Source organism: Boleophthalmus pectinirostris, unplaced genomic scaffold (assembly GCF_026225935.1).
Source record: "Boleophthalmus pectinirostris isolate CB_2022bp ecotype Guang Dong unplaced genomic scaffold, ASM2622593v1 HiC_scaffold_2, whole genome shotgun sequence".
Taxonomy (NCBI): domain Eukaryota; kingdom Metazoa; phylum Chordata; class Actinopteri; order Gobiiformes; family Gobiidae; genus Boleophthalmus; species Boleophthalmus pectinirostris.
In genome coordinates, this window is record NW_026571152.1 from 22,243,503 (window position 1) to 22,268,226 (window position 24,724).

Genomic DNA, 24,724 nt, shown 5'->3' on the forward strand with positions numbered 1-24,724 from the left:
ATTAGTACTTGTGTGCTATCATGGCAACGTGCCTGTGGTCAGTCGCCATTCGGTATGGGGATTTTCCTTTACATTTCCTTTACGTCATTTTAGAGTTACCAGACTGCCAAAGGACCAACAGTCTGAAGGCCATTTTTACACCTTGGAAAACCCATCTGGACCAAGACTGAAAGCCTGAATATGTCTACCTCCTATCTGGGGACACAGAGTCTGACTGTATACAAGTCAAGTTACTTGTATACAATTTCTTTAAATAAAATGTAAGTTTTGAGCCTTTAAGTTGAATTCAGCCTTTGACATCTGTTTTCTTTGCCTATGTTTGGTCCACTACAATGCCCTATTCTATAGCTTCTACTCCAGCTATTACTTACTTCACTGTTGTTGCTACCCACTACTACATACCGTACTTACTAAATACACAGTGGTACACAGTGGTAAACATTGTGGTAGACCGTCTGAGGACACTGTATGTTTGCTTATAATTAGATTTGCATGGTCCAAAGGCTACGCGCTTGTAATCATTGTTATTTCATGAAGCGAGCAGTGCTATCAATCTTCCCCCTCTGACTGGACATTTATATGCAAGGCCGAAAGACATTCTCACTCAGAGTTCAGTTGAGGTTCATAAATTGCTTCACGGACTGTTATTTTATTGTAACTACTGAGGTGGAGCTTAATGGTATAGACTTTATTTTTAGAAACCATGACTTCTAAAAGGTGCAGTGTGTAACTTTTCTAATGGACGTCCTTTATCTGCATGTCTCTATTGACATTATTTTGCCTAAAATGTTCCACAGTATGACATTAAATGTATTCATCTCCATGGAGAGAAGCAGGTGGTGGTGCCACCTAGCAAAGTTACATGCCAGCTCTGTGGAGAGCAATAAAGCAATAAATAAATTCATACCCCTCTAACTTTATAAATATAAGAAATACATTTATTGTCACATTGAGAAAAATTCCAGGCAGTGCAATAACTCCCCATGGTGGCAAGCAGGTGACAAATTCTCCACCTGAAAAGTTACACAGGGCATCTTTAATGTGATGGTCATTCAACAAAACATAATAAATACTATTCAGTAACAGACAGTATGGTGAGTTGAAAGAAGTGTTATAGTGCCCTCTGCCTAAAAATGTTACAACTGCATCCACTAGAGATGCAGTTTTGGAGATGCGAGGGGTTAGATGGGTCCACTTGTTCCTATAGAATCAATTTGGCCTTTAATAAAGTAGGCTATTTATAATAAATTCAAATTTCACTGATAATAACCTCTAGCTCACCCACAAACAGTGTTCAGTCAGTAGACATAACCCTTTGCCTTACCTCTGTATATTTCTTTTTTTTTTTGCTATAACATCCTTTTTACTGTGAGCAGGCCTGCAATGTCACAGAACTGACCTGTCACTGTTACTGTCAGCATCACCTTGTCTCGTCCTGGAGATAGGTAAGTCTAATGTCATACTGTAGAACATTCTAGGCAATGCTATAACATCTCCATAGAGACAAGCAGGTGGCATGCTCTCCATCAGAAAAGTTACATAGTGCACCTTTAAAAATTATGTTAAAAATATAGTCCATGTCATTATAGTGCACCTCTCATCTCCTCTTAAAAGCCCATGATAATGTGCTGCTTTTCATTTCCTTTCAGGGCCTGTTTGATTCCCCAAGGAAATTACCAGTGTTTCCAGTAAGTGTTCAATTCAATTAAAAACATGCTTAATTTCATCCTCATTGAACCTGAGCGTGAATAATCTTGTCGCTTATGTGCACACGTGGGCTTGATGTGATCTGGTGTTACCTGGAAACAATGGGCCACTAGGCAACTGAGGACTCCTGTTTCTTCATAGAGTTATAACAGTGTATAAAACAATAGACCCTTTTCTGAAGATGGATGGATTGTAGATAAGAAAATACATTTGAAACTGATAGCCAGTGACACCTTTTATTGCTTGTTTTTATTTCATGACAACACATTAAAAATTGAGTCGTGGCAATATAAAAAAAAGCAGCAAAAGGTTTATAACATTTAAGTTCGATGTTTCCATAATTTAGAAAACATATTGGATATACTGGTTTTACCTATGTTCTTAGTTCTGCTCTACTTTTAATTATACACAAGTTTTAATTATATATCGATATAGTATTTGTTTATGTTTATGCTTAGTATTTCCATAAGTGGTACTTTGTTAGCCAAGAATTTTCTGGGTTGTCATTTAGTTGGCATTTGCTGTCTAGTCAAAAGTAAATACAATACAGTAACATTTGTCCATCATTGCATTTACATACCATCTTGTTTTGAAATTTCCTTTCTTTCCCAATAAAGGTGCACTATGAAACTTTTCTGATGGAGGGTCAGCCACCTTGTCTCCATGGAGATGTCAACAGCACGGCATAAACTTATCTAGCTCTATAGAGTCAAGCAGTTAACAGCATCAAGCCAAGTTATCGATCAGGTCTGTGGAAAGGCAGCCCTGCTCACAGTAAGAATGCATTTTCAGGGTAATTCTGAAAATAGATAAGTTTAATGCCACGTGAAACAACCCAGACAAAGCATTAGTATCTGCAAGGAGATAAGCAGGTGGCATACTGCCCAGTCTTCACCAGAAAGATTGCATATTCAACCTTTAAAGTTTGTAATAAACACCAACACTTTTAAGATGAAAGTTTAAAAAAGTATTTATAATATGATACAAGGATATTTTGTGCAAGAGGTTGTGTGGGCTATGATCCTGTACAATATGAACAAATGCATTAGAAATTCAATAGCAATCCTGAAAGCAGATCATGACCATATAAGACCATGGTTTGTCAACAACTAACTACTATAGCTACTGCATACTATATGATACAAATGGTTTTCATATACATTGGCTGTATATTAGATTACATATTTATATAAAGTGCAATAAGAATAAACACTTACAGTAAAGGCCTGTAGTGCTTTGTGACTGAAAAACCCACCACCACCACTACTACTACTACTACCACTACCACATGCCGCATGCTGTCTCGACTCATGGCAACAGTCAACAATAACACTAATACAATGTTGGCCAAATATATACTGTAGTATAAAATGTATGAAAGGATTAACAATGCTTTACAAATATAATCGTTCTGAGAAAAAGCTATGGATTTTTTTTTTTTTTTTTTTTTACAAATTCAAATGCTTTAAAATTGCAGCTTCAAAGCATAGCACCACTATTGAGTATGAAATAACCTGAATTCAATCCTGTCCAAGGGGAATGGGGCATCATAAAAAGAGATAAGAAAATATAATGCAAGGTTAGTGACTAGATTACATGTTTGTGTATAGTTCATAGTTCTTTACATGTCCGTATAAGGTTTCAAGGTTACACAAAGAGAGTGAAGTCAGTATCACAGTCTTGAGAATACAGGAGGAGCATGGAGCGGTCCGACTGACTCTGTCCATTGCAGCCACTAACTCCCGCAGCAAGGGATTCTGGGAGTTTGTCTAGGTCTGCTGTGAGCCCTAGAGGAAGAGGATATCAGATAAAAATCTATAAGATTAAACATATAAAACAAAAAAAATAAAGGTCTGGACCACAATATGTATAATATCATTCAGTCAAGTTTTTAGACTTCATATAATTATCTCAATAATGAGATAAAATGTGCCTTTGTTAGATGAAGTTTAAATAGCTCACACAAGGTCAATAGACAGAATTCAAGGTGTCATATTACGCTTTTTTTTACTACTTAAAATGGTCAGTTAGTAATAAAAAATTAAACCATTGACTTTCAGTTAAAAATGCAGAATTGTGAAGTCCCGCCTTTCCTTGTTGCATTTCTTTCTAAGAAACAGCACATTTCCATTTAAATGTTTTTGCTGTTAAAAAATGGCTATGTGACATTTTTCATGTTATGACCCCAAAGGGAAGAAGGTGGAAGTAGGAAGCATGCATGACTCAAAATATAACCCCGAGTAAACTAGTAAGGAAGGAAAACCATTAGAACAAGGCTAAAGCTCATTAAAGGGGCTATATTATATAAAATTGACTCTTGTGATCTTCAAGCCATATTAGGATGTTGTTATCTCATCAAAAACATACCTAGTTTTGTTTCATTCATACATGTTTGAGTAACCCTTTATTCTTAGTCTGTCGACATCTCAAAATCTCAAAATCTTCTGCTCCACGTTATGATGTCATGAAGCTGTAGCTTTCCAAGTTAACAGCTAGGGAATTAATAGGGTAATTTCAATAGAAATGACCTATTTCAGAGCTGCAATTAATTATCTAAATGATTCTAGTGTAGGTCTATGGAGTTTAAAAGCACAGTGAAGCGATTCCTGTCTAAATGTGCACGGCTGATGAAACAAAACAGAACTCAACAATGGATATGTTTATGATGCATAAACATGATAATAAGGTCTTTTTGTAATAGTAATTGGCCATTGGCAGTTTTTGTTATGTTCATTGACAATATCCTAAATATTCAAATTTGACTAATTTGATATATATTTCCCCTTACCGAGTTGGTTCTCTTGCGTTTCCAACAGTCTGGGTTGAGTCTCTTCTGCTCCTCTGCGAGAGCTTTGGCCTCCATGGTGTACATCCTGCGCTCCTCGTTCTTCATCTTCTTCCACTTGTCACCCAGAATGACACTAATGGCTCTGAGGTGAACAGAGGCAGACAGCACATCAAATACTGGACCCCTCCATCTGTCTGTGGGATGGGCTCTGTCTGACACTCAAACCTCCCTCTGCTGTAACTGTCTGAGAAATATCGCAACCTTATACTCTTCATTTCTATATTTTTGTAAAGGCATTTGTCTACTAAACCAATAGCTATCCACTAATCATTAGAATGGAAAACATGAAGAAAGTCATTTTTGGTATTTCATTGTATACAGTTCAAATATGAAATAGGAGGAACACTTAATCGTTTTTGTCAATAGAGTTTCCTTAATTACAAACATTACTGGTAATTCCAGTTTAAAAGGCAACTCTGCCTGCATTATTACAGTTAAATGTGTCATGGTGCAAGTAATTACAGGTGTTTAACTTTGAAGAAAGGCAGCCCCAAAAATCAAGTACATTTTCACTTTGGATTGTTGTATCCTTTTATTATTTAAGGAGTTTATGGGTGTTGTTACAAGCATACTCGAAATCTTATTATTATAAGTTATGAGGCTATTAAAATGATCTGTTAAAAGCACCATTATGTAGTTTCATCCTGATCATGGTCCCTCTGATTACTCACATCAGATTTTCCATTTAAATGGAAAATAAATAAAAAATAATAAATAATAAAATTTTAAAGGTCCAGAAATTAGGTAATAATCAGATTTTGGTATGTATGTAAACAATGTCACTGTGCTCTCAAATGTTTGGCCTTATTTGATTATTATAAAAGTTGTACTCTGAACAGAATCCAGATTTTACAATATAAAAATATAATTAAAAATTGCAACTACATATATATCCAAAATTGTTCAGCCCTACTACATACTAGTACCATACTTCTTACACTGTTATACAGATGTTTTTCAAAGCTAATTCCAAAACTTCATATTGGACTCACCTGTTGTCTTTCCCAGGATACATCTGTGTGTACTCCACTCTGTACTTCTTGGCAAACAACATAAAGGCATTCATGGGCCTCTTGCATTTGGTTGGCGTGGCACTGCTGGTTGTCCCTGAGGTGTGTGCCCTGGATCTGTGGCTGGAGGATTGTGGGGAGTAGGAGCGTTCAAGTTTATCACAGTCTGGACTCACAGCGCCCCCACTGGACAGAGAGGTCCTGCGCTGGCGGGCCATGCTGCTCAGGACATACACAGCTGAAGAGTCAAGTGGGGTGAAGTCATAGCTGAGGAAGGGAAATAAAAGACGGTCTTAGTCTTTCGATGTAAAATACTGTGGCAAATGTAAACATAGTGACTTCACTGGTTTCTTTGTGCACATGAAACTCTTTTCTTTAATAGATCATTACCTTCTGAAAGTGTCAAAGACAACTGAGTCGTCACAGTTTATGGCATCTGGGTGGTTTGGCGGCAGGCATACGTCACCAAGCTGCATCTCATAACAAGGGATACCATGGTGCACCACAGTAAGGCTTGGATAGAAGGAGGACCACCCTGTTGGAAACACCATTTAAAAGCTTAATAGTGTTTTGTGATATTATAGGGAACATAAATCCTGAATGCTACAAGACATTTACCCTTATTTTTTACAAAAAATGGGTGGTCCAACCGACACTCAGCAGTCAGAGGGCTTTGGTCAGGTGAACCAGGGTCAAAGGTCAGTTTAAGAACTGCCTGACCATAAGATACAGTCTCCTCATGGCTCATCAGCTTCAACCCCTCTGATCCATATCTCTGTGCAAGAGCAGAGCAGAGAATCTGAATCAGCAAATGACAATAATACAGCTGTCAATACAGCTTTACCTATTCTGCCTCCTCATGGTCATTATAAGATACTAGATTTTCAGAAGACATCCACACTACTCCACCATACAAGGTAAATCATTTTAATACAAACAGGAAGAGAGTGAGGTGCATTATGTGTTATATGTGAGAGTTTTGTAATGGGTTTGTTTCTCACTTTCAGGGACGTTGAGGGCATCATTGTTTCCTCATCAGAATCATCGTCGGAGTCTCTGAGTTCGTCTGCTTCCTGCCACTCCACATTTGGCCCTCGGTGGAAACGGAGCCGTGTCCCTGGACAACAAACAAGGTAACAGCTATACACATCATGTAACAGGGTATGTTTGTTGTACTGCAGTTTATACACTAGAGGGCAGACATATCTACTGGTGCTTTGCATTGATCTTGTGGAGTAAAATTGGCAAAAATTTACAATCTTTATAAAAACAGAAACAAAAGCATAATTTTCATCATTGTTTAAATAACTTTTTTTTAATAATAAAGTTGTAACAAGACCCCATTGTGCAGTTATTACATACAGTACTACATTAAAAACTGAACAAATGAAGGGCAGTCCATTTAAAAGTGTGTTATCTATCCTTATATTCCTTATATAGCGTAAAGAACAATGAATTACAGTAACAGTCCTAAGCTTCATGAAGCTGCCAGAACAGGTTCTGTTTAAACTAGTGAAATGTGCCTAAAGCAGTTTCTTCGGTTCCCTTTGGGCAAAACAGTTTGAGTTAAAGACTCACCTTTGAGAAAACAATGCCATGCTGTTGTGGGCCAAGAGTGAGACCAGGCCATGTCTTCATCATCAGAGAAAGAGGAGGACATTGAGAAAACCCCAGATTCGGATTCACTGCTGGCCTGTAGTTCATAGTCACATGTTTAATATATGAAGAGAGAATTGTAAGTTTTGAGATCAACAGGGTAAGTTACCCGAACACGCCTGCGCTCCCGAAGATGGCCTCTGGACGGGTTGGGTGCACTGCTAGCTAATGGGGGCCGAGCATAGGAATGTAAGCTATTACTGTTACCAAAAATATGGACAGGAGAAGATCTGTGAAATAAAGAATATAATAATAGTGAATGCATTCACCCACATAATATGTGATGAGATTATATCCTAATACATAAACTACAAAACACATTTGTTGTGAAATGCAGACCTTTTGTGTGGAGCATCCTTCAGTAAGGGGCTCTGGGGGCTAGTGGCGATGTTGGCGAGCTCAGCGAGCCAGTTTGTGTTAGGAGAACAGCTGAGCTCCTGATGAGACAGCCCAGGTGTGACCTGGAACAGGTTCGGAGACCTCTGGTCCTCCTCCACCTCCTGCAGCTCCGGCATGTCATCTACATATTCAAGCATTATTACAACCAAGCTTTCAATTTTACAGCAAATACATTCACAATGAACACAAAGAGAAATACCATATTCCATATGACACCCAGGAGAGGAAGGCAGGTCTTCCGTACATTTAAGTGGATCAAAGGATTCGTCCATTCTTCAAATCTTCTTTTACCTCTTTGTTTGTTTTATCTTCTGTACACTTTATTCCATTTCCACCATTTAAATTTGCTTCACTGGCTATTTTGAGGCAGAGAAGTAAAAAAGGAGATATATGAGAAATCGTTATAAATCATGTTTAACTGCTGTTGTGTCATAGGCCTGCGTGTGTTATTTACTTCAGCAGTGTTATTGTAGTGTTTGTAATGCATGTTATGCAGCCTGGTTGTTGCAGGGCACCTGTGTCATTGACTCAACGTGAACGAGAGCAGTCTTTGGGGAGTCCTTTGTCTGTGAATCGACTTGCTGCTAAACCTCTATGACTGGTCATGTGACTCGCTGCGTGGAGGCCTTGTTTATAAACTTATTGGATTTGACGCATGCGCAGCAAAGCTCATTCATTCACTACTGCGTAACATAAGAGATAGATGGCTGTTTTTGTTCCCCAAAAAGTGCTCTAGTGACTCCTGTGAACACAGGCAATCCGCATATTAACAGGGCACGCGAATATGTTTAATGTGAAGAACAGACTGTGGTTTGTCGATTAAAAAAATTACACCATAAAAAATATGTTTAAAGATACGGAAACAAAAACGAAATAACGCTACTGCCTTTTCGATCAAACGCTTGATTTTCGTTTTGAATGTAGCTATGCGCTCATTGTGACACTGCATTGTCCTATAGGTTATTACACGGTAGTAAATGGTAACAATGCATAAAGACGCCATTTGGTGTCGAAACCTGATGGTTTTCTCTCCACCAAAGCAGTTCGGAGTCCTAAACGCAAACCCAAAGGCTGTGGGATCTAACACTGTAAACAAAAGAATGTCAACAAGTTGAGGCATGACGCAACCTCGCTGTCCCGTTCAAAATGAATGACAAGAAAATATATACGCGTCGCAAAGGCCTTTTCTATTGAAATCATGCTTTTTTGATTGATTTAAAAACGTCTCAAGTCCAGTCAAACTGTTGTCGAAGAGGATTGTTATCATCAAAACATCGTCTCGTAGGAAAAAAAAAACACAGTCGAGCTCTATCTGCAATTTGACACCAAATAAGTGCGTGACAACGCCATAAAAACACACAACCTCAAGCGTAAATACATAGACTACACGATTGACGAGCTAAATTTTACTTTTAACTTTGTATTTTCTCGAAAAAAGTAGACAACTTCCCACTTACCAGATCTGTCGCCATCAAGAAACTCTCTGGCATTCACTCGAGGGGAGGGACTGAGTGTTTTTACAGACGGCCTCCTATTGGTGGACCGCAAAATCAATAACACAAATAAAATCATCCTATTGGTCAGTCGCCTTGGGAAAAACAAAGCGGGCGGGGCTTGGTTTGTTGATCACTGTGTCATTGGATGGCAGTGCATGCCTGTTACCAGCCAGAAACAGCTGATTGGAACAACAGGAACAATGAAGGCTTATTTTTTTTTTATCTTTTTATCTGCAAATCCTGCAACTACTGCGCGAAAATCGCCTTTATCTCCTATATGTCCATGCTCTATTTCAGTACAACCTGGTGACAACTTTTCATTCTTTTTTTTTTTTTACATATTAACTTATGTCTGAAGGGACTTGATAGCCAATGAATGAATGAATGAACTATGCAGATACTATGCAGAAAGAAAACAAATAAAGTGACTAAAAAAGATCTTTAATGACATGAAAAGTGAAACATACAGTTTGTTTAGCCATTAAGATGGGTATACTTTCAAAAAGCCAGCACACTTTGCACAAAAATAAATAAAATAGGCCTATGTATAAATAAATGACAGGGCTTTGATTATCCAGTTACTCAGTTTGAAATAAAAATGGGGTGAATGATTATCCAGTTTGCTCTTGTTAACTGGGAACATTATTTTCCTATCCATATTTAATGGAAGTAGAGGTAGCAGTAATTGATAATCATTGTATGTTTCACAAACACAAAAAGCATGTCTTAAGTTTACAGTAAAACACAGAAAATATAGTTCAAGTAACGCTGCTCATTATGACTAGTCTATTAGGCAATATCAAATGAAAGATGGGCCAAGAAGAACAGTAAATAAGCTACTCAATTTAAAATGCACACATATGTTTGTATGATCTTACAAATTTGTCAGCTAAAGGTCTGTATTTTTTTCTGAAAAAGCATAGTATTAGGCTAACAGCCACAAACACCAACCAACCAACAGTGATTTACAGTTCATGAATAATACTTAAGAGATTCAGTCTTTAAAAAAAGAAAAAAAAATAGTGAAAGTAGCCATATGTGCACAAACATGGAAGTTTTCTAATTAAATGTGCACCGTACACTGCAGGTGTCAGTGCTCCCCAAAGAACACAAAGAGAAAGTGTCACATTTGCTCACACAATAGTGATAAGAAATTAGCTTTGGCATCTGATTTGAATACATGTTTGGAAATTTACAACGTTTTAAATGCTGTGTGTCAGTGGGGGAAGAGGGCGGGATATAAACAAATAATACGGCTAATACTGTCAACAAATGCACATTAACACACTTTTAGGTGAGACTTTGTGAGAAATCTAATTCACTCTTTGAGCACCTCGGCTTTGGCTTAACACTGTGGCAAATGCTGTTCAAATTTAGATTTCAGATTTAAAGTTACATACAGTGCTTCATAGATCGCATGTCATACTAAATATTCACATTTCTTGTTAGAAAAGCTCTTAAAGTAGTTCCACAGAAGCCTTTTTTCCCATGATGCATTGTCCATTAAAGAAACCTCATGCACTTTGTTCGATGTCAGTGCTACTTCCAAACAGTGCCACCAGCTGCTCCTCGTAGTTTTGTATGTTCCTCTTCATGATGTCCATGCACGGGCCCAGCAACCGCTCAAATGCCTTAACATCCATCACTGAAAAGCAACATTTAAAGAGAACTGTCACGCATTTTACAGGGAACATGGAAATCATACAGAGTTTACATTCAGTGCTGTTCAAAAGTTTGATATGTGTGCCAACCATGGACTGTATAAAGGAGTGGAGTGTGGCGTCACCCACAGCGTTTGGCTCCAGTCAAATGAAGTTTGCAATTATAGGAGCGAATTTGGAGCTTCATTATAATATTTTATATTAGGAATAGAATTTATTTACAGTCAAAATAGAACAATAAAAACACTAGGATCATGTAGAGCAGTTTAAGACAAACAATTTAAGACCAAAATGATAGTACTAGAGTTGATGGAGCCTGTAGAGCCCCCATGCTCATTTCCTATTTAAAATGCAACGGCTAGCAGGTCAGCTATGTCCATTTATATATACCATTTATTAAAATTAAAATGGATTATTATTATGTTGTGTACTTCGGCAAAACACCTCAAGTGCTTCTGAATGACACTTGTGATCCTGTATATCTATTCAGGTATAATTGTGCACAACTGGATATACTTGAAAATTTTGACCTTTTTTTTTCTTACATTGAGTTACGTCATCTATTTCATTGACAATCTGGACTGTGGAATTTGTGATATTAAAATTTATTACAATTTATTACATTCATATACATGGAAAGGCACCAAATCGGCCTTTTTGATTTTTTTGTTGTTGAATATTTTTAGGCACTGAAAATTGTCTCCACCAATAATAATATTTTTTTTTAAAAAGCTTTAAAAATGTATGATAACATGAGAAGGGCCTTGGTATTTTTTTTAGCCTTGTCAGCTTGTGCCACTTTTGAGTTCTGTTTTTGCAATGTTTGACACTTCTCCATTTTTTTCAGGGAGAATAACATAAAATGTAATCTTTTTGTATGTATCTTGACTGGTATTGCACAATAAGTGAACCCATCTATTTTGCATTTATTTATTTATTCATTTACAGGAGTTTTAATGCTCAAAAATACAGACATTCTTAGTATGAGTGGACATGCCTCTTCACAGATCTGACCTGTATCTTACGCTGATGCCTTCACCTGCTTGTCCTGAAGTAGATCAGTTTAATGCCATATGGTGGAATATATTAGGGAAAGTAATTACATCTCCATGGAGACAAGGAGGAAGCGGACCCGTCACATGAATGGGCAAAGATTTTTCTACCGTTCAATATTAACGATTATAAAGATTAATACAGTAACATAGGTGTGTTTATTTTTAACGGGGCCATGTTAATCTATTTTCTGATTTATATTACAATGTTGTTTCCCCATCAGAACCATCCCCAGGGTTTGTTTCATACACAATTGTTCCACCTTGTAATGTCATATGGCAATACAGGAAGTGCTCCACTCACTTTTTAAACTCCATACACTTTCACTAGAATGATTTGGATGATTTCAATCCTGGAATTGCCAGTCTCTACTGAATAAAAGATAAAAGGCTGTTATCTTGAAAACTATAGCTTAATGATATCACAAGATGGAACAGAGCATTTTGAGCTTTGGAGATGTAGACAGACTGATAATAAAGGGTTACCCAGACGTGTGAATAAAACAAAACTCACAAGAGTCAATTTTCAGTCTATGTTAAAACTTACCTAGACATTTGACATTTCCCACTGCATATGCTGAGGCCGCTCGAGGTTTGTTTGTGACCAGCGCTAACTCTCCAAAGTACTGCCCCCTGGTGCATGTAGCGATCTCCACCTCCTCCTCCTCCTGCTCCTTTTTTGTCTATGCAGAAAGAAACCAAGCATTCACAAAAACAGGCACACTGCACATCGTTAACAATGGGAAGTATACACAAAAGAACATACCCGGCTTCTCTTCATTGTGATTCTAACTTGGCCAGACTCCACAATGTAGAAACAATCGGCTAAATCACCCTGGAATAAGGTACAATACAGTACACTAATTAGCAATATAGTAATAAACATGTTAAAAAAAATGAAGATGAAATATGAAATTCTACCTGAGCAATTATCTGCTGTGTGTCATTATAGACTCTTGTGGAAAGAACATCTACAACCTTCATCCTCTCTGACAGCTGTGGTTAAAAAAGAAAAAAGTGTAGTTAGAAGCTGCTGAAAATATGATGAAAAGATTTAAATGTAATCGCTAACCTCCAAAGATGTGAGCAGGGGTAGTGTTTCAATAAAGGCTTCATACATCTTCCTTTTCTTTGCATTATTTTTTACTATTATCCTCCTGAATGTGAGACGATCCTAACAGACACACAAATAGAAAGAGTTTATACTGTGACTGAAAACCATGCCACTCCAAATAATCCTGTATTAAGGCTGGGTAATTTGACCAAAAAAATCTATTTTTAAATCCTATATTATTTTCTCATTAAAATTAGTCTAATTGCACAGCCTTACTTAATACATTTGATTTTGTCGTATATTATGAGAATATATAAAGGTTTAAACAAAACTTCACATAAAGACAATGTCAGTGGTTTAGTTAAACAAAATTTGATTATTATTGTAAAATTCATCACTCACATACATGTATTGTAGAAAACTTTTTGTAAACTTTTGCCACTTGATAACACAAAGAAGTTAAAGACTTCTCATTGTGGAAAAAAACTTTTCAGCAATTTTCAAGTGGAATCTGTTCTGTACCACAATGCCTAGTCTCAAGGGTGCCCCCTATCTGCACTACAAGATTCTTCGTATAAACAAACTTGTGCGTAGCCTTTAGTAACTTAAAGGTTACGCTCTTGTAAGTTTACTCATTAATTTGACTAATGATATAATGGAGTTAGACACTGAGTGGTGCTTTACCCTGCTCATCTGTCATTAGTGTAGGATGTAGTTTTGATGGGTAAGATCAGCTACTTCTGAATTTGGCATCACTGTTTCCAGAACAACTGGAAGTTTAATGTCTATATTGTGTCTCTAACATAATTTGAGATTTCAGGTGCTTTGGGGCTACAGCTTCACAGCTTGATCTGAAGTGTACGACTTTACCTTGTGAACTGAAATAAATCCAGTATTGTACATTCATAATATTGGGTATTATAAGAGTGAGCGATTTCCACATAGTTCATGGCCTATGCCCCAATGCCCCACTAGCGTGTAGCCAGTCCCCTGACAGTCCTGCTGAGCTGTCTGTGAAGGGCTGGTGTACTCACCAAGCACCACAGCGCTCCAGGGCAGGTGGCCACGATGGTGGCTGCTCTGGGAGTGTTGTACATCAGTGCCAGTTCACCAAAGCTGCCCCTGTTGTCATAGGAGCCAACCAGCTTCTCTGCACCATCCACTTTCACAAAAATGTTAAACATACCACTGCATACAAAGAAGAAATTGATTAATTTATGACATTAATTAAAGCCTGACAAAGGGTAGATAATGAATTACCTTTGAATTACATAAAAATTATCTCCATCGTCATCTTGATCTATGATGTGTTCTCCCTCTGTGCAAAGTTTCTCAAACATGGCGTCAAGAACCTGAGACATCTCCTCCTGCAGACAGACAGAAGAGAAAAGAAATAAAGGAAAATACTAATATTTCACAGCACTACACAAAGTTCCATATTCATTTATGGTCATTACCCAGTGGTGTCCAGAATAAATAAATTATTTATTTTAAAGGTGCAGTAACTTTTCTGGTGGGGGTCCACCAGCACTTTGTTTCTATGGAGATATTATTGTTTTTGTCTGTAATATTCCATAGTATGGAGTTAAACTGGTAAAAAAAATACCTTGCATTTATTCAATTAAAGGTGTTTCTACAGCTTAAAAATACAGTAGCTGGAAAGGTCTTTCCAGCATTCTTACTGTGATTGTGGTCAGCTCCTCACAGATCTGATCTGAACCTTTTTGCTGTGAGGTGAGAGTGCTAGTCACTTGGCCATGTGCCACATGGTGCAGGAATGTTCCACGTACCTGTTCCAGATTCTTGAATAGAAGAATGTCCCTACACGCTTCCTGTAGCCTCTGTCTCTGCTCGTCTGTTTTTGGATGTGTGACCTGTAAGGCAGACCACACATGTAATTACAGTTTGAGCTGTAAACAAAAGCACAAAACAAAAAACAAAAGTACAATAAAACTCACCCTTGGCTCTCGGTCCTCATCATCTTCATCTGGATTGAACGCTTCAGCACACACTGAAAAGCAAAGACAGTTATTGGAACAAGAGGTAACACAAGTTCAAGTAGAAAGGATTGCATTATTTCATTAGATGATGTACATTCCCACAACAGTTTGCAGGACTGACACAAAGATATACACTGCACCGCACAACCATGAGCAACTATTCATTCTCTAAAGAAACTTAAAGTGACTGTCTTCTCTAGCACATCTGTGACAGAGGGGAGACAACTAATGACCACCCACACAGTAAAGGCATAAAATGCAGAAAATTCTGAACCAAACCAAAACCTCAATCACCACAGATGACATAGGGCAGATAGGAAATCTGTGCATATTGACTGTATTGAGTTAGTGTCCTTAATGTTTGTATTTCCTGTGTTTGACAGAGTCCAGACTGGTTTCTTGATAGATGGTGCTTTTAACAGACAAAGTGTGTTCTCACCTGAAGCTCTTCTGATGTATCTGTTGATCACTGGAGCTGGAACATAAAATACAGCATTAACATGTCAGAGCAGACCACGAGAGACATCTCTCTAAAAAGCTCACTGTCTAATTTGGTTCTGACCTCAATCTCCCTCTCAGAGCAATTAGGCCTACTGCAGATCTCTTTTTCAAACAAGAATTTTGCTCTGATGGGCACATGCATTTAACAGATTTGCTTTAGATTTGTATAACTAAGTGGCCTCTTTATTTACACCTTACTGCAAACTTTAAAAAAAATCATTAATCACTGCATGATTGTTAGTTGTTTAATAATGGCATTAGGCCTATAATTTGTGTAATAGTGTATTTTGTCCTTGTCTTTATGTAAGCATATCCTCAAGCCCTCACTCTTTGGGATGCTGTGTCAGAGCTCCGGTTGCTAAGCTACATGCTGCACCTTGTGGTACTTTTGTCCAAAACGACCCTTGTTACAGAGTTTGACCCCAAATCCTGAGGATAAACGCTTTATTTTAACATCTGCGCATCCCTCTGGAGCTGTCCTCCTCCACTGATTTCTGTATGAGAGCTGTGCTTCATATGAGGCTGTGGGCCCACCAGGCCTCACCTGAAGATGTTTATTCAAATGACCTACGTTTCTCTGTTTTCTCTGGCAAAGTGCTGCCGCTGACAGAGGCCTGTCCTTCCCTCACAACATGTACCCCTCGTGAATGCGGAGCAGGACACGTTCATAATCGCGGATGCTCCGTGACCATATAAGGCAAATGACAGCGCCGTGTGGATGCAAGATGCTGCGGGCTGAGCATCACTGCTCACGGCGTAGGCTCTATCACGCGCATATGCATTTACATGTGTCTCACCATTCATCATTACTGTCCTTATATAGCCATATGCCACATGCGTAAAACATCACATCAATAGCGCACCTATGAATTCCTCGTCATCTTCGTCGTCCTCCTCTCCATTTTCAGAATCAATCTGCATCGCTTCGTCAATGAAATTGACAGCTTTTCCTGGTCTTGGGGCCGAATTTTGGTCATTGCCAAACGAGGCCTCTTTGGTCTCTCTGTCCTTCAGCTGTGTGAAGTATTGTAGCGCGAACTCGAGCAAATCCCTGGGCTGGTTCCTCAACACTTCCACGGTAAAGCTCTGTAACAGCTCCGTCAGTCCTTCAGGGATTTCTATACTCATTCCTGGTCCCAGTCTATCAATGTGGACAAAAGCGGTTTATGCAGATTCCAAGAAGCGGGCTGTAGGCTGTCAGGTGCAGATGGAGGTGCAGTCGGGCCACACAGCCAATCCTCGCGTTTTCTTCAATGAAAATGGCTGTGGATTTTTGGTCCAAGCATCTTCTGCTGCTTCTGGCTACAGGAAACCCACGCATGTGACCCAGGAATCCATGGCAACCACCTATCCAGGGATTGCGTATGAGCAGCGAGGCGCACGGGCTGCAGCCACTACAGATGATGGCAGAGAAGGAAAGCGCGTTTTTGTCAAAAGCAACACGTCGCGTGAGAGGTGACAGCCGACGAGCTGTGGCTTAAAATGTCTGCCTCAGTATACTCTTTGTAGCGGCGAATCAGCCTCGCCTACCATGAGTTTAACGACATGCACTGAAATGTACCTACTCCATCTGTACGACAACGTGCAGGCCACTCAAAATAATTGGATCATTGGAAAGAGGGACAGGGCAGTTTTTGTTGTTTTTTGTTTTGTTTTTTTTGTTTTTTTTAGACTTGTCAGACTGACAAAACAGAAATCGTATGATTTCTGTTCTATCACAGGCAAATGTCTGTTATTAAATTAAATATCCTATTTGTATATCTAGTAGTACACATCTCCATCCTAGTTTTTGGTGTAATATAAAAACGGTTTGGAGCACGGGTGTCTCCAAAGCAATAGTACATCCATGGAGACAAGCAGGTGGCTGACGTTCCACCAGAAAAGTTCAGCTTTATAGTGCAGTGTTTTCTGATAAAATCAGAAAAAGTAAAATTATAGGCCTAAGAAAGACAGGACTCACCTATGCAGTTGGCAGTAGGCCAACCATAAAATTACTTTTATCTTTAGGGTGAGTTATTTCTATTGCTGCCACTTGCCAGCATCTGTCCTTTATTTTGTAGGATCAAACACTTGTGCATTTGGCAAACGATAGGATAGGGCAAAGGCAATACCCCACATTTCCATTATAGGCAATGAAGAACAGTGTAGGCAACAATGTGAAGCAACAATCATCTGGGCTGTAAAGACAATCTCCCTGGGAACCCTTAAGGATGAGGTCAGTGGCCCCTTCCCCCCATATTAAAAAGCCACCACATTAGACAGCAGAAGGACTGAGTCTCGCCTTATAACCACTTATGTACACTGTCATTCTAACCAATGAATGGAGTGATAAACCAGTGTCTAGTCCTGCTCCCTCAAGCATAGATCCCCCAAGATACTCCCTTATGCCCAGTGCTCATCAACACCCAATGAAGCATGCTGCTGCTGTCATTTCAGTTTAAGTGCAAAGTAGTCCAGAGAAAACATAGGACTGTCTCAGATGAATGGAGTAAAATACCAAGCCTAAGTTAAAATACAATAATGCAAATATAGCCAGATAATAGCAAATAATAATGTGTCAGTCTTATAGCACTTTTCCATCCCATTTGCCACTCGCAGCACTTAAACATTGCTCCTAACCTGAGCATGTCTTGGCAGCTGTCAAAAGAAAATGTTGCCACTAACGTAATATTTGATGTTAATATTAAATTGGGAGACAGTGCCATCTACTGGAAGAAAGCAGTGTACCTTTTCCATGTGTCAGTTTTTCATTTTATTTTGAAACTAATATATTGCAAATAAAACATTATCAGCATAATAGCCATCATTTTGAATCTTCTACATCATGATTTATTAAAGAGCCTACATTATTGTATTATCTGATCTGTGTTACATTTCCTTTTCATAAACATACCTGGAGTTATCTGTTACCTATTGTTGTTTTATTCATATATTTAAAACACAAATCCTGTATATTTAGGCTGCATTCTTCTCTCAAAACTGAAAACACTGTTCTGCCTTGTGATGTCATGTGGTAATACAGGAAATGTCCTTCACTAGAATCATTTGCATAATTTCAGCCCCGAAACTGCCAAGTGGAGCAGAGCATTTTGAGCTTTGGAGATGTAGACAGACTAATATAGGTTTACGTAAACATGTGACAAACAAAACTCCAGGTATGTTTTTGAGAAGGACACAACAGTAAAGATTCATTTTGTGCAATACAGGACCTTTAAATACTGACTATATAGATTGGTATTGAGAGGACAATTTGTGTTACCCATGTAGTATGTATGTGTTAAACATGTCCACTGAAATGAAAATCAAATATTTTCATCCTTTTACAGGAAATATTTATTTTTTCCAAGAGACACAATCGCTCCTTCCATAACAGGACAGTTAAATATTAACAAATTTACAGTCATGAGGAATGTAATAAAAAAAAAACAACAACAAATTGTGGCATAAAAAACCCTAACCCCCCACCCAGATGATGTCGACCATGGGTCACCGAAACAGTCGCTCCGCTGGTACATGCTCAGACATTTAGTGCTTCACAGTTCTTCTTTAATATTTTGTGGCTGGACAAAAAAAATAAAAAAATAAAAATGTGAAAGAACTCTAAAATAATTTTACATGTACACTTAACACTATATTATAACATTAAGAGTTCATACCGATTCTTCATCATCATCATCATCATCATCTTCAGCATCTATATTTTCCTCTTTATCTTCAGAGTCTTCCTCAGCAGGCTCCTCCTCCTCTGGCTCTTCTTCAATCTGGAATACATAATAAAAATATAACTCTTCCAACATAGCTCCATGAATAGTTGTGATTAAAGTCACTACTATTAAAAAAAACTTGCCTGTTCTTCCAAAGGTACATTCATACTCAGTCGTAGCATGCGCTCTATTCTGTCCCCATAAGCTTTTGTGTCAGCGAGCTGGTAACCTGAACGCAGTGTCGCTGTCTCAAACAGGACAACAGCCAGATCTGATGCCGTCTGGTCCTCTGCATCATCCTGAATAAAGAGATTCATGTCAATCAAAATGTTTAAATTGTCAGTTTACTTTATATTTGGTTTTAGACACTTACATTGACACGCTTGAGCATCTGCTTGATAAGAGGATGTTTAGGGTTTATTTCTAATGTTTTCTTCTGGCTGGCATAATAGCTAGGGGAAAAAAAAAAAGTTCAGCTGAAATCATTCCATGACATTTTGTATTTAAATGTACCCTTTACATGAGATAATAAACTCACTTTGTAGAGATATCCTTTCCTGTCTGGTAAGCCTGGGCCTTCATGATCCTCTCCATGTTTCCAGACCAGCCGTACTGACTGGCAACAAGAGCACAGGGCGAGTCGGTCAGCCGCTGAGAGAGGACAGCCTTCTCAATCTAAGGGGAGAAATATGGGTGAGTTTGCAAATAAACCATACATGTGGACGTTTGGGAAATCAAGTTGGTGTACCTTATCCTTGAGAGCCTTGTCCTTGAGCCAGGTGGTGAGGGGCTCATATTCCTTCTCCATGGCTTCCCTCTTCTCTTTGGTTTTCTCACTCTCATCAAACTTCACACCCTCTTTGGCAACATTCTGGAAACGTTTTCCATCAAACTCTGGAAGAGCCTGGATGCAGTACTCATCCACAGGCTCTGTCAGGTAGATCACTTCATAGCCTTTCTTCAGCAGCCTCTCCACAAAAGGTGAAGACTCAGCCTGAAGGCACAATTAAGGATGAGTTCCTCCACCCAAAAACATGTGGTTGCTAATAACTCCTTGTGATGTAGTGCTGAGTTCTTACCTCCTTCCTGCTGGTACCAGCCATAAAGTAGATCTTGTCTTGCTTCTCCTTCATGCGCTCCACATACTGCTCCAGACTAGATTGCGTGGTCTCACTGTGGGAGGTCTGGAATCGTAGCAGCTTGGCCAGTCGTGTTCTGTTTGAATGGTCCTCAATCACACCCAGCTTGATGTTTGTGCCAAACTCCTTCCAGAACTTCTCATTGTACTGTTCCTCTGCAATCTTCTTAATCATATCAAGAGTCTTGCGTACAAGTTTTTTGCGAATAACCTGAGAAATACCAAAATGAACCAAAGACCGTTAGTTTTATAAGCATACATGATAATATGTGGGCCATGTACGCAAGTTAGTGATATACAGTGCTCACCTTAAGCAGTTTGTGTTGCTGCAGAGTTTCTCTGGAAACGTTCAGTGGAAGGTCATCAGAGTCAACCTAAACAAAAAGATTTAAGTTAAGAACTCCACGGTAACGCCAACTAAAAACTGTATCAAAAGCCATTAAAGCACAACTTACAACTCCCTTGACAAAGTTCAAGTACTTGGGCATCATGTCATTGAAGTCATCTGTGATGAAAACTCTTCTGACAAACAGCTGTTTAAAATGAAGCCTGTATTAGTTTGTTTATAATGATGCTAATGCTTCAAAAAATAAAAATAAAAAATGAAAGGGAAAATACCTTGATATAATCATTCTTCTTTGATCCATATTCATCAAACAGGCCCCGAGGAGCTGCAGCAGGAACAAACAGGATGGACTTGAATGTGACTTCTCCCTCAGCAGTGAAGTGGATGTGGGCCAGAGGATCATCACTGTCCTGTGACACAAAGGTTTCATTTCATTTACACTAAATGTATTAGTAGCATTCATGTACATGCATGTCAGCACAGTCTCTGACTTACCTTAGAGAAGGTTTTGTAAAAAGCCTTGTACTCATCTTCCTCGACCTCTTTAGCTGGTCTCTGCCAGATGGGCTTGATGTCATTCATAAGTTCCCAGTCCCACACAGTTTTCTCCACCTAGAATTAAAACATGTTTATGAAGAGCCCATTAAATTTAGCATAAGTCTTCATCTTCATTTAAAATGAAAGGCAATGAGTAACCTTCTTGGTCTTTGGCTTGTCCTTGTCCTCTTCTTCCTCCTCCACCTCAGCCTCATCTTCTGTAGTTTCCTTCTCTGGTTCTTCAGTTTCAGCATCTTCATCAATGGGCTCTTCAACAGTTTCTGTCTGTGATCAAATAGGAATAGATCAATATTAAAAATGCACTACAGCTACTGTTAATGTAAAAGTTAGTCAGGTTCTAAGATCAAATGAACAAAAGTAAACTCAAAAAACAATGAATTCAATGAATTACCTTGCTGGCCCAAACATAGATGGGGAAGTTGATGAATTGAGAGTACTTCTTAACAAGGTTCTTAATGGTCTCCAGCTCAAGGTAGTCTGAGGCCTCCTCTTTCAGGACCAGTCTGTAACAAATGAATGACAAATTTAGAGTCAACCTTACAACGTTTGGTGTACCACAGGTCACTGTTTGGATAAAACTTCAAAGTGAACTTACGAGATGGTTGTTCCTCTGCCCAGAGTATCTCCACGAGGGTCCTCAATGACTGAGAACTGGTTTGAATCAGACTCCCAGATGTGTTGGGTGCCGTTGTTGTGCTTTGATGTAACAATCACTTTGTCTGCCACAAGGAAAGCAGAGTAGAAACCAACTCCGAACTGTCCAATCAGCTCTGAGGTAGACTGGCCTTCAGTCTGCATTTCAGTCATTTTGTTGAGGAACTCGCTTGTGCCAGACTTCGCAATTGTGCCCAGGTTCCTGACCAGTTCATCTTTGGTCATTCCTATACCAGTGTCTGTGATATGGAGCATGTTCTTCTCTTTATCAGACTAACAAAGAGTAAAATATTTGGAATTAACAAGTGGCCAACAGAATTTACACTTTTAACCAACCAACATATTGATGAACATACTTTTATTTTGATTGTCAGTTCTTCGTTAGCAGCAAGTGCGTCTTCATTGGTCAAGGACAGCAAGCGAATCTTATCCAAAGCATCTGAGGCATTGGAAATCAATTCCCTGAGGAAGATCTGAGAAGACAAAAACAACATGTTGACAACAGAGGTAAATGCATTTTCAAAGACTAGTTTATGGAGGTTTTACTCACCTCTTTGTTCTTGTATAGGGAGTTAATGATCAGCTTCATCATACGGTTGACCTCAGCTTGGAAGGCATGTTTTTCTGATTTTTCTCTGAGTTCTTTGATTTGAGCAGCATTTAAGCCATCCAGCTGAATCGCCTCTTCTTCCCTGGAGATTGAAAAGTTCTGTTTAGTTCAAAAAAGGCTATTTACACTGTTCTGCAAACAAAGTTATAAGCTGCAGTCAAACAAGTACATGCATAGCAGTGAGCATGACCTTGGCTTGAATTATTAACGCTAGTCTTTGATAAGTAATTGACACTTTATAAAAAGGCTCCCACCTCTGCACCACTTCATCGTCTGTCCTGGAACCGTCTCTACTTTTGCCCAGATCTTCCTCTACTGTCCCATCCACGTCCACTTCATCCTCTGCCCTGACAGCAGCTACAACACAACAGGCCATCATTGAAATATTTCACAATAATCAGGAGTGAGAAAAACTACAGCAGGTTAAAAAGGAAGAGACTCTAAAATTTGCACAAATCATTTTTTTTTCTTGTTGAAAGAGCAACAATGCGATCAGTAGAATTATCTCACAGTATAAAATTAGACTATCATGCAAATGGCTTCATTCAAAATGTACGCTGAAAAAGAAACTTCTCGAAATGAATGACCACACTTAAGACTTCTCAGACATTCTATACAATAAAACGAAATGCATTTCTCTATGTTATAAGAAATAAAAGGCATCGAAAATCTGTATCCAAGTTGTAAAGTTATGCCTGTAAAGTTATGAATGAATGGGCTGAATTTTAACAGAAAGCATGTAGCCCCAAGGCTAATGTTAGCTGAAACGTGATGCACTAAAAAGGAGCGTAGAAAGCAAGTTTCTCTGCTACTCACCAAAAGCTAAAAGTGCAACCACAAGCCCTATGAACCAAACACGTTTCATCTTGAGAAAGTGACTGGATGAAGGTATGTTTCTCGAGCTCTTGAAACAAAAGCCGGGCGAACAGTGCACACTGCACTGGCTTTAGATGAGAGACTGACAGGCTATCTCTGCTAACGAAGGAGCCACTCTGTTAAACTCCCGACCGCCGCCAATGGCAGCGCACCACGCACCACCCCGGACCAACCAGAGCGCGCACTACCGCACATGCGGCCCAATCACATTCTTCTACATAAGCCAGGGCCTGAAACTCGTGGACAGATACGATTGGCCCAAAAGAACACCAGCGCACCACTTCCTAAAATTTACCTCATCATTTGAAAATAAAATCTTGTGAAATCTTGTCTTGTGTACAAAAGCCATGGTTACATTGGCTCCATTATATGCTCTTTAGGTCAAATCACTTGGTAATTTGATGCAGATTTTGAAGCAGCCAACCCATATTCAGGTTTCAACCAAACTTTCTTTCTTCACGTGTCCATAAAATAACCCAGAGCTCTGACAATAGACAAGCCACTGATATGACTCGTCTACATCTGAATTTATTCTTGGTTTTCTTGATAACTGAATATACAGTCCATGTTTGCAGACCACTGTAGAAGATGAACTAGAAAAGGCTCATTGCAATACCGATTCTGTCCATACCATGGCGCTGTTGGTTAAGTTGGTGCGCAGTAAGAATCTATGGTTGATACATTCTTTTGATGTTAGGCATGTATTAGTGTTACTATGAACTATATGGGAAAACACGGGGACTTAAAATGTGCTATTTAAGTATACAAAGTGATAATGGATGCTTGTAAGATTACAGGACACAGATACAATAACACCTGTAAACTCTTGTAAAAGTCTGGGTGTGTCGCATTGTGCTGATTCAGTTTATCACTGTAATATTGTGCAGTTGTGGTTATCTTCATGGTATAGTTAATCCTGCCTTTGCCAGTCGGCAGGTAGATTATTCATGTTAGTGTTGATACCCTAACATTTTTTTTAAATATATTTTTTAGATTATAGTATAGCATTATAAAGATGGGACGTTTAGAATTAATGGCCTTTTAGTAGAGACCTTAAAGTTTTGGGATCAACATTTAGAGATGGAAAAACGGTTGCCTATTTATTAAATTGCAGTTTATTTTACCGTTGAAAATAGCTTTGAAAAAACATGTATTCTTATAGTGAGAGATTGTCTCTCCACAGTTCTTACCTGTAACTTGGTATTGTGTTACCGTGCTTGTTGCTTGTCTCCATGGAGATTGATAAAATAATACTTCCAAGCAAAACAATCCTGTTTCCGTGGACATAAGCAGATGGCTGACCCTCCACCATAAAGTAACATAGGGCACCGTTGTGGTTGAGTATTTAGTTATGTGTAGTTCTATCTTAAATTGATTTGTTGTCTATTATTATTATTATTATTATTATTATTATTATTATTATTATTATTATTATTATTATTATTATTATTATA

The 24,724-nt window shown here is 38.6% G+C and overlaps 3 protein-coding genes across 3 annotated transcripts; all 3 read right to left on the reverse strand.

Moving 5' to 3' along the window:
• Window positions 1–1,929: 1,929 nt before the first annotated feature.
• On the reverse strand, window positions 1,930–9,163 carry hbp1 (HMG-box transcription factor 1). The gene is made up of 11 exons (XM_020934909.2): window positions 9,078–9,163; window positions 7,820–7,976; window positions 7,561–7,741; window positions 7,331–7,451; window positions 7,144–7,258; window positions 6,567–6,682; window positions 6,184–6,340; window positions 5,956–6,100; window positions 5,548–5,832; window positions 4,496–4,637; window positions 1,930–3,494 (listed from the first exon to the last, which is right to left on the reverse strand). Exons 2-11 carry the CDS (start codon window positions 7,890–7,892, stop codon window positions 3,477–3,479), a joined length of 1,353 nt encoding a protein of 450 aa, XP_020790568.1. The 5' UTR covers window positions 7,893–7,976; window positions 9,078–9,163; the 3' UTR covers window positions 1,930–3,476.
• Window positions 9,164–9,541: 378 nt separating this feature from the next.
• Window positions 9,542–16,725, reverse strand: LOC110169686 (cAMP-dependent protein kinase type II-beta regulatory subunit). The gene is made up of 11 exons (XM_020935264.2): window positions 16,248–16,725; window positions 15,323–15,358; window positions 14,842–14,894; window positions 14,674–14,757; window positions 14,144–14,250; window positions 13,918–14,071; window positions 12,902–13,003; window positions 12,751–12,825; window positions 12,596–12,664; window positions 12,377–12,512; window positions 9,542–10,761 (listed from the first exon to the last, which is right to left on the reverse strand). Exons 1-11 carry the CDS (start codon window positions 16,510–16,512, stop codon window positions 10,631–10,633), a joined length of 1,212 nt encoding a protein of 403 aa, XP_020790923.2. The 5' UTR covers window positions 16,513–16,725; the 3' UTR covers window positions 9,542–10,630.
• Window positions 16,726–18,693: 1,968 nt separating this feature from the next.
• Window positions 18,694–23,379, reverse strand: hsp90b1 (heat shock protein 90, beta (grp94), member 1). Its single transcript, XM_020935050.2, has 18 exons — window positions 23,211–23,379; window positions 22,649–22,751; window positions 22,335–22,476; window positions 22,141–22,257; window positions 21,726–22,057; window positions 21,522–21,633; window positions 21,269–21,394; window positions 21,068–21,184; window positions 20,845–20,982; window positions 20,682–20,759; window positions 20,535–20,600; window positions 20,168–20,437; window positions 19,837–20,082; window positions 19,627–19,763; window positions 19,462–19,540; window positions 19,232–19,387; window positions 19,041–19,145; window positions 18,694–18,944 (listed from the first exon to the last, which is right to left on the reverse strand). The coding sequence occupies exons 1-18, from the start codon at window positions 23,257–23,259 to the stop codon at window positions 18,918–18,920; spliced, it is 2,400 nt and encodes a 799-aa protein (XP_020790709.2). The 5' UTR covers window positions 23,260–23,379; the 3' UTR covers window positions 18,694–18,917.
• Window positions 23,380–24,724: the final 1,345 nt, after the last annotated feature.

Excerpts from the sequence above, each read along its gene's own strand:
- hbp1 (XM_020934909.2), bottom strand. The coding sequence starts at position 7,892 with ATGGACGAATCCTTTGATCCACTTAAATGTACGGAAGACCTGCCTTCC. Across the intron at positions 7,742-7,819 it reads TGGGTGTCATATGGAATATG|ATGACATGCCGGAGCTGCAG; the intron begins GTATTTCTCTTT and ends TTGAATATGTAG. Across the intron at positions 6,101-6,183 it reads ATTTTTTGTAAAAAATAAGG|GGTGGTCCTCCTTCTATCCA; the intron begins GTAAATGTCTTG and ends TGTTTCCAACAG.
- LOC110169686 (XM_020935264.2), bottom strand. The coding sequence starts at position 16,512 with ATGAGTATAGAAATCCCTGAAGGACTGACGGAGCTGTTACAGAGCTTT. Across the intron at positions 14,072-14,143 it reads AATTTTTATGTAATTCAAAG|TGGTATGTTTAACATTTTTG; the intron begins GTAATTCATTAT and ends CTTTGTATGCAG. Across the intron at positions 12,665-12,750 it reads CACAGCAGATAATTGCTCAG|GGTGATTTAGCCGATTGTTT; the intron begins GTAGAATTTCAT and ends ACCTTATTCCAG.
- hsp90b1 (XM_020935050.2), bottom strand. The coding sequence starts at position 23,259 with ATGAAACGTGTTTGGTTCATAGGGCTTGTGGTTGCACTTTTAGCTTTT. Across the intron at positions 22,752-23,210 it reads GGTTGCACTTTTAGCTTTTG|CTGCTGTCAGGGCAGAGGAT; the intron begins GTGAGTAGCAGA and ends GTTGTGTTGTAG. Across the intron at positions 21,185-21,268 it reads ACAAGCCAAAGACCAAGAAG|GTGGAGAAAACTGTGTGGGA; the intron begins GTTACTCATTGC and ends TTTTAATTCTAG.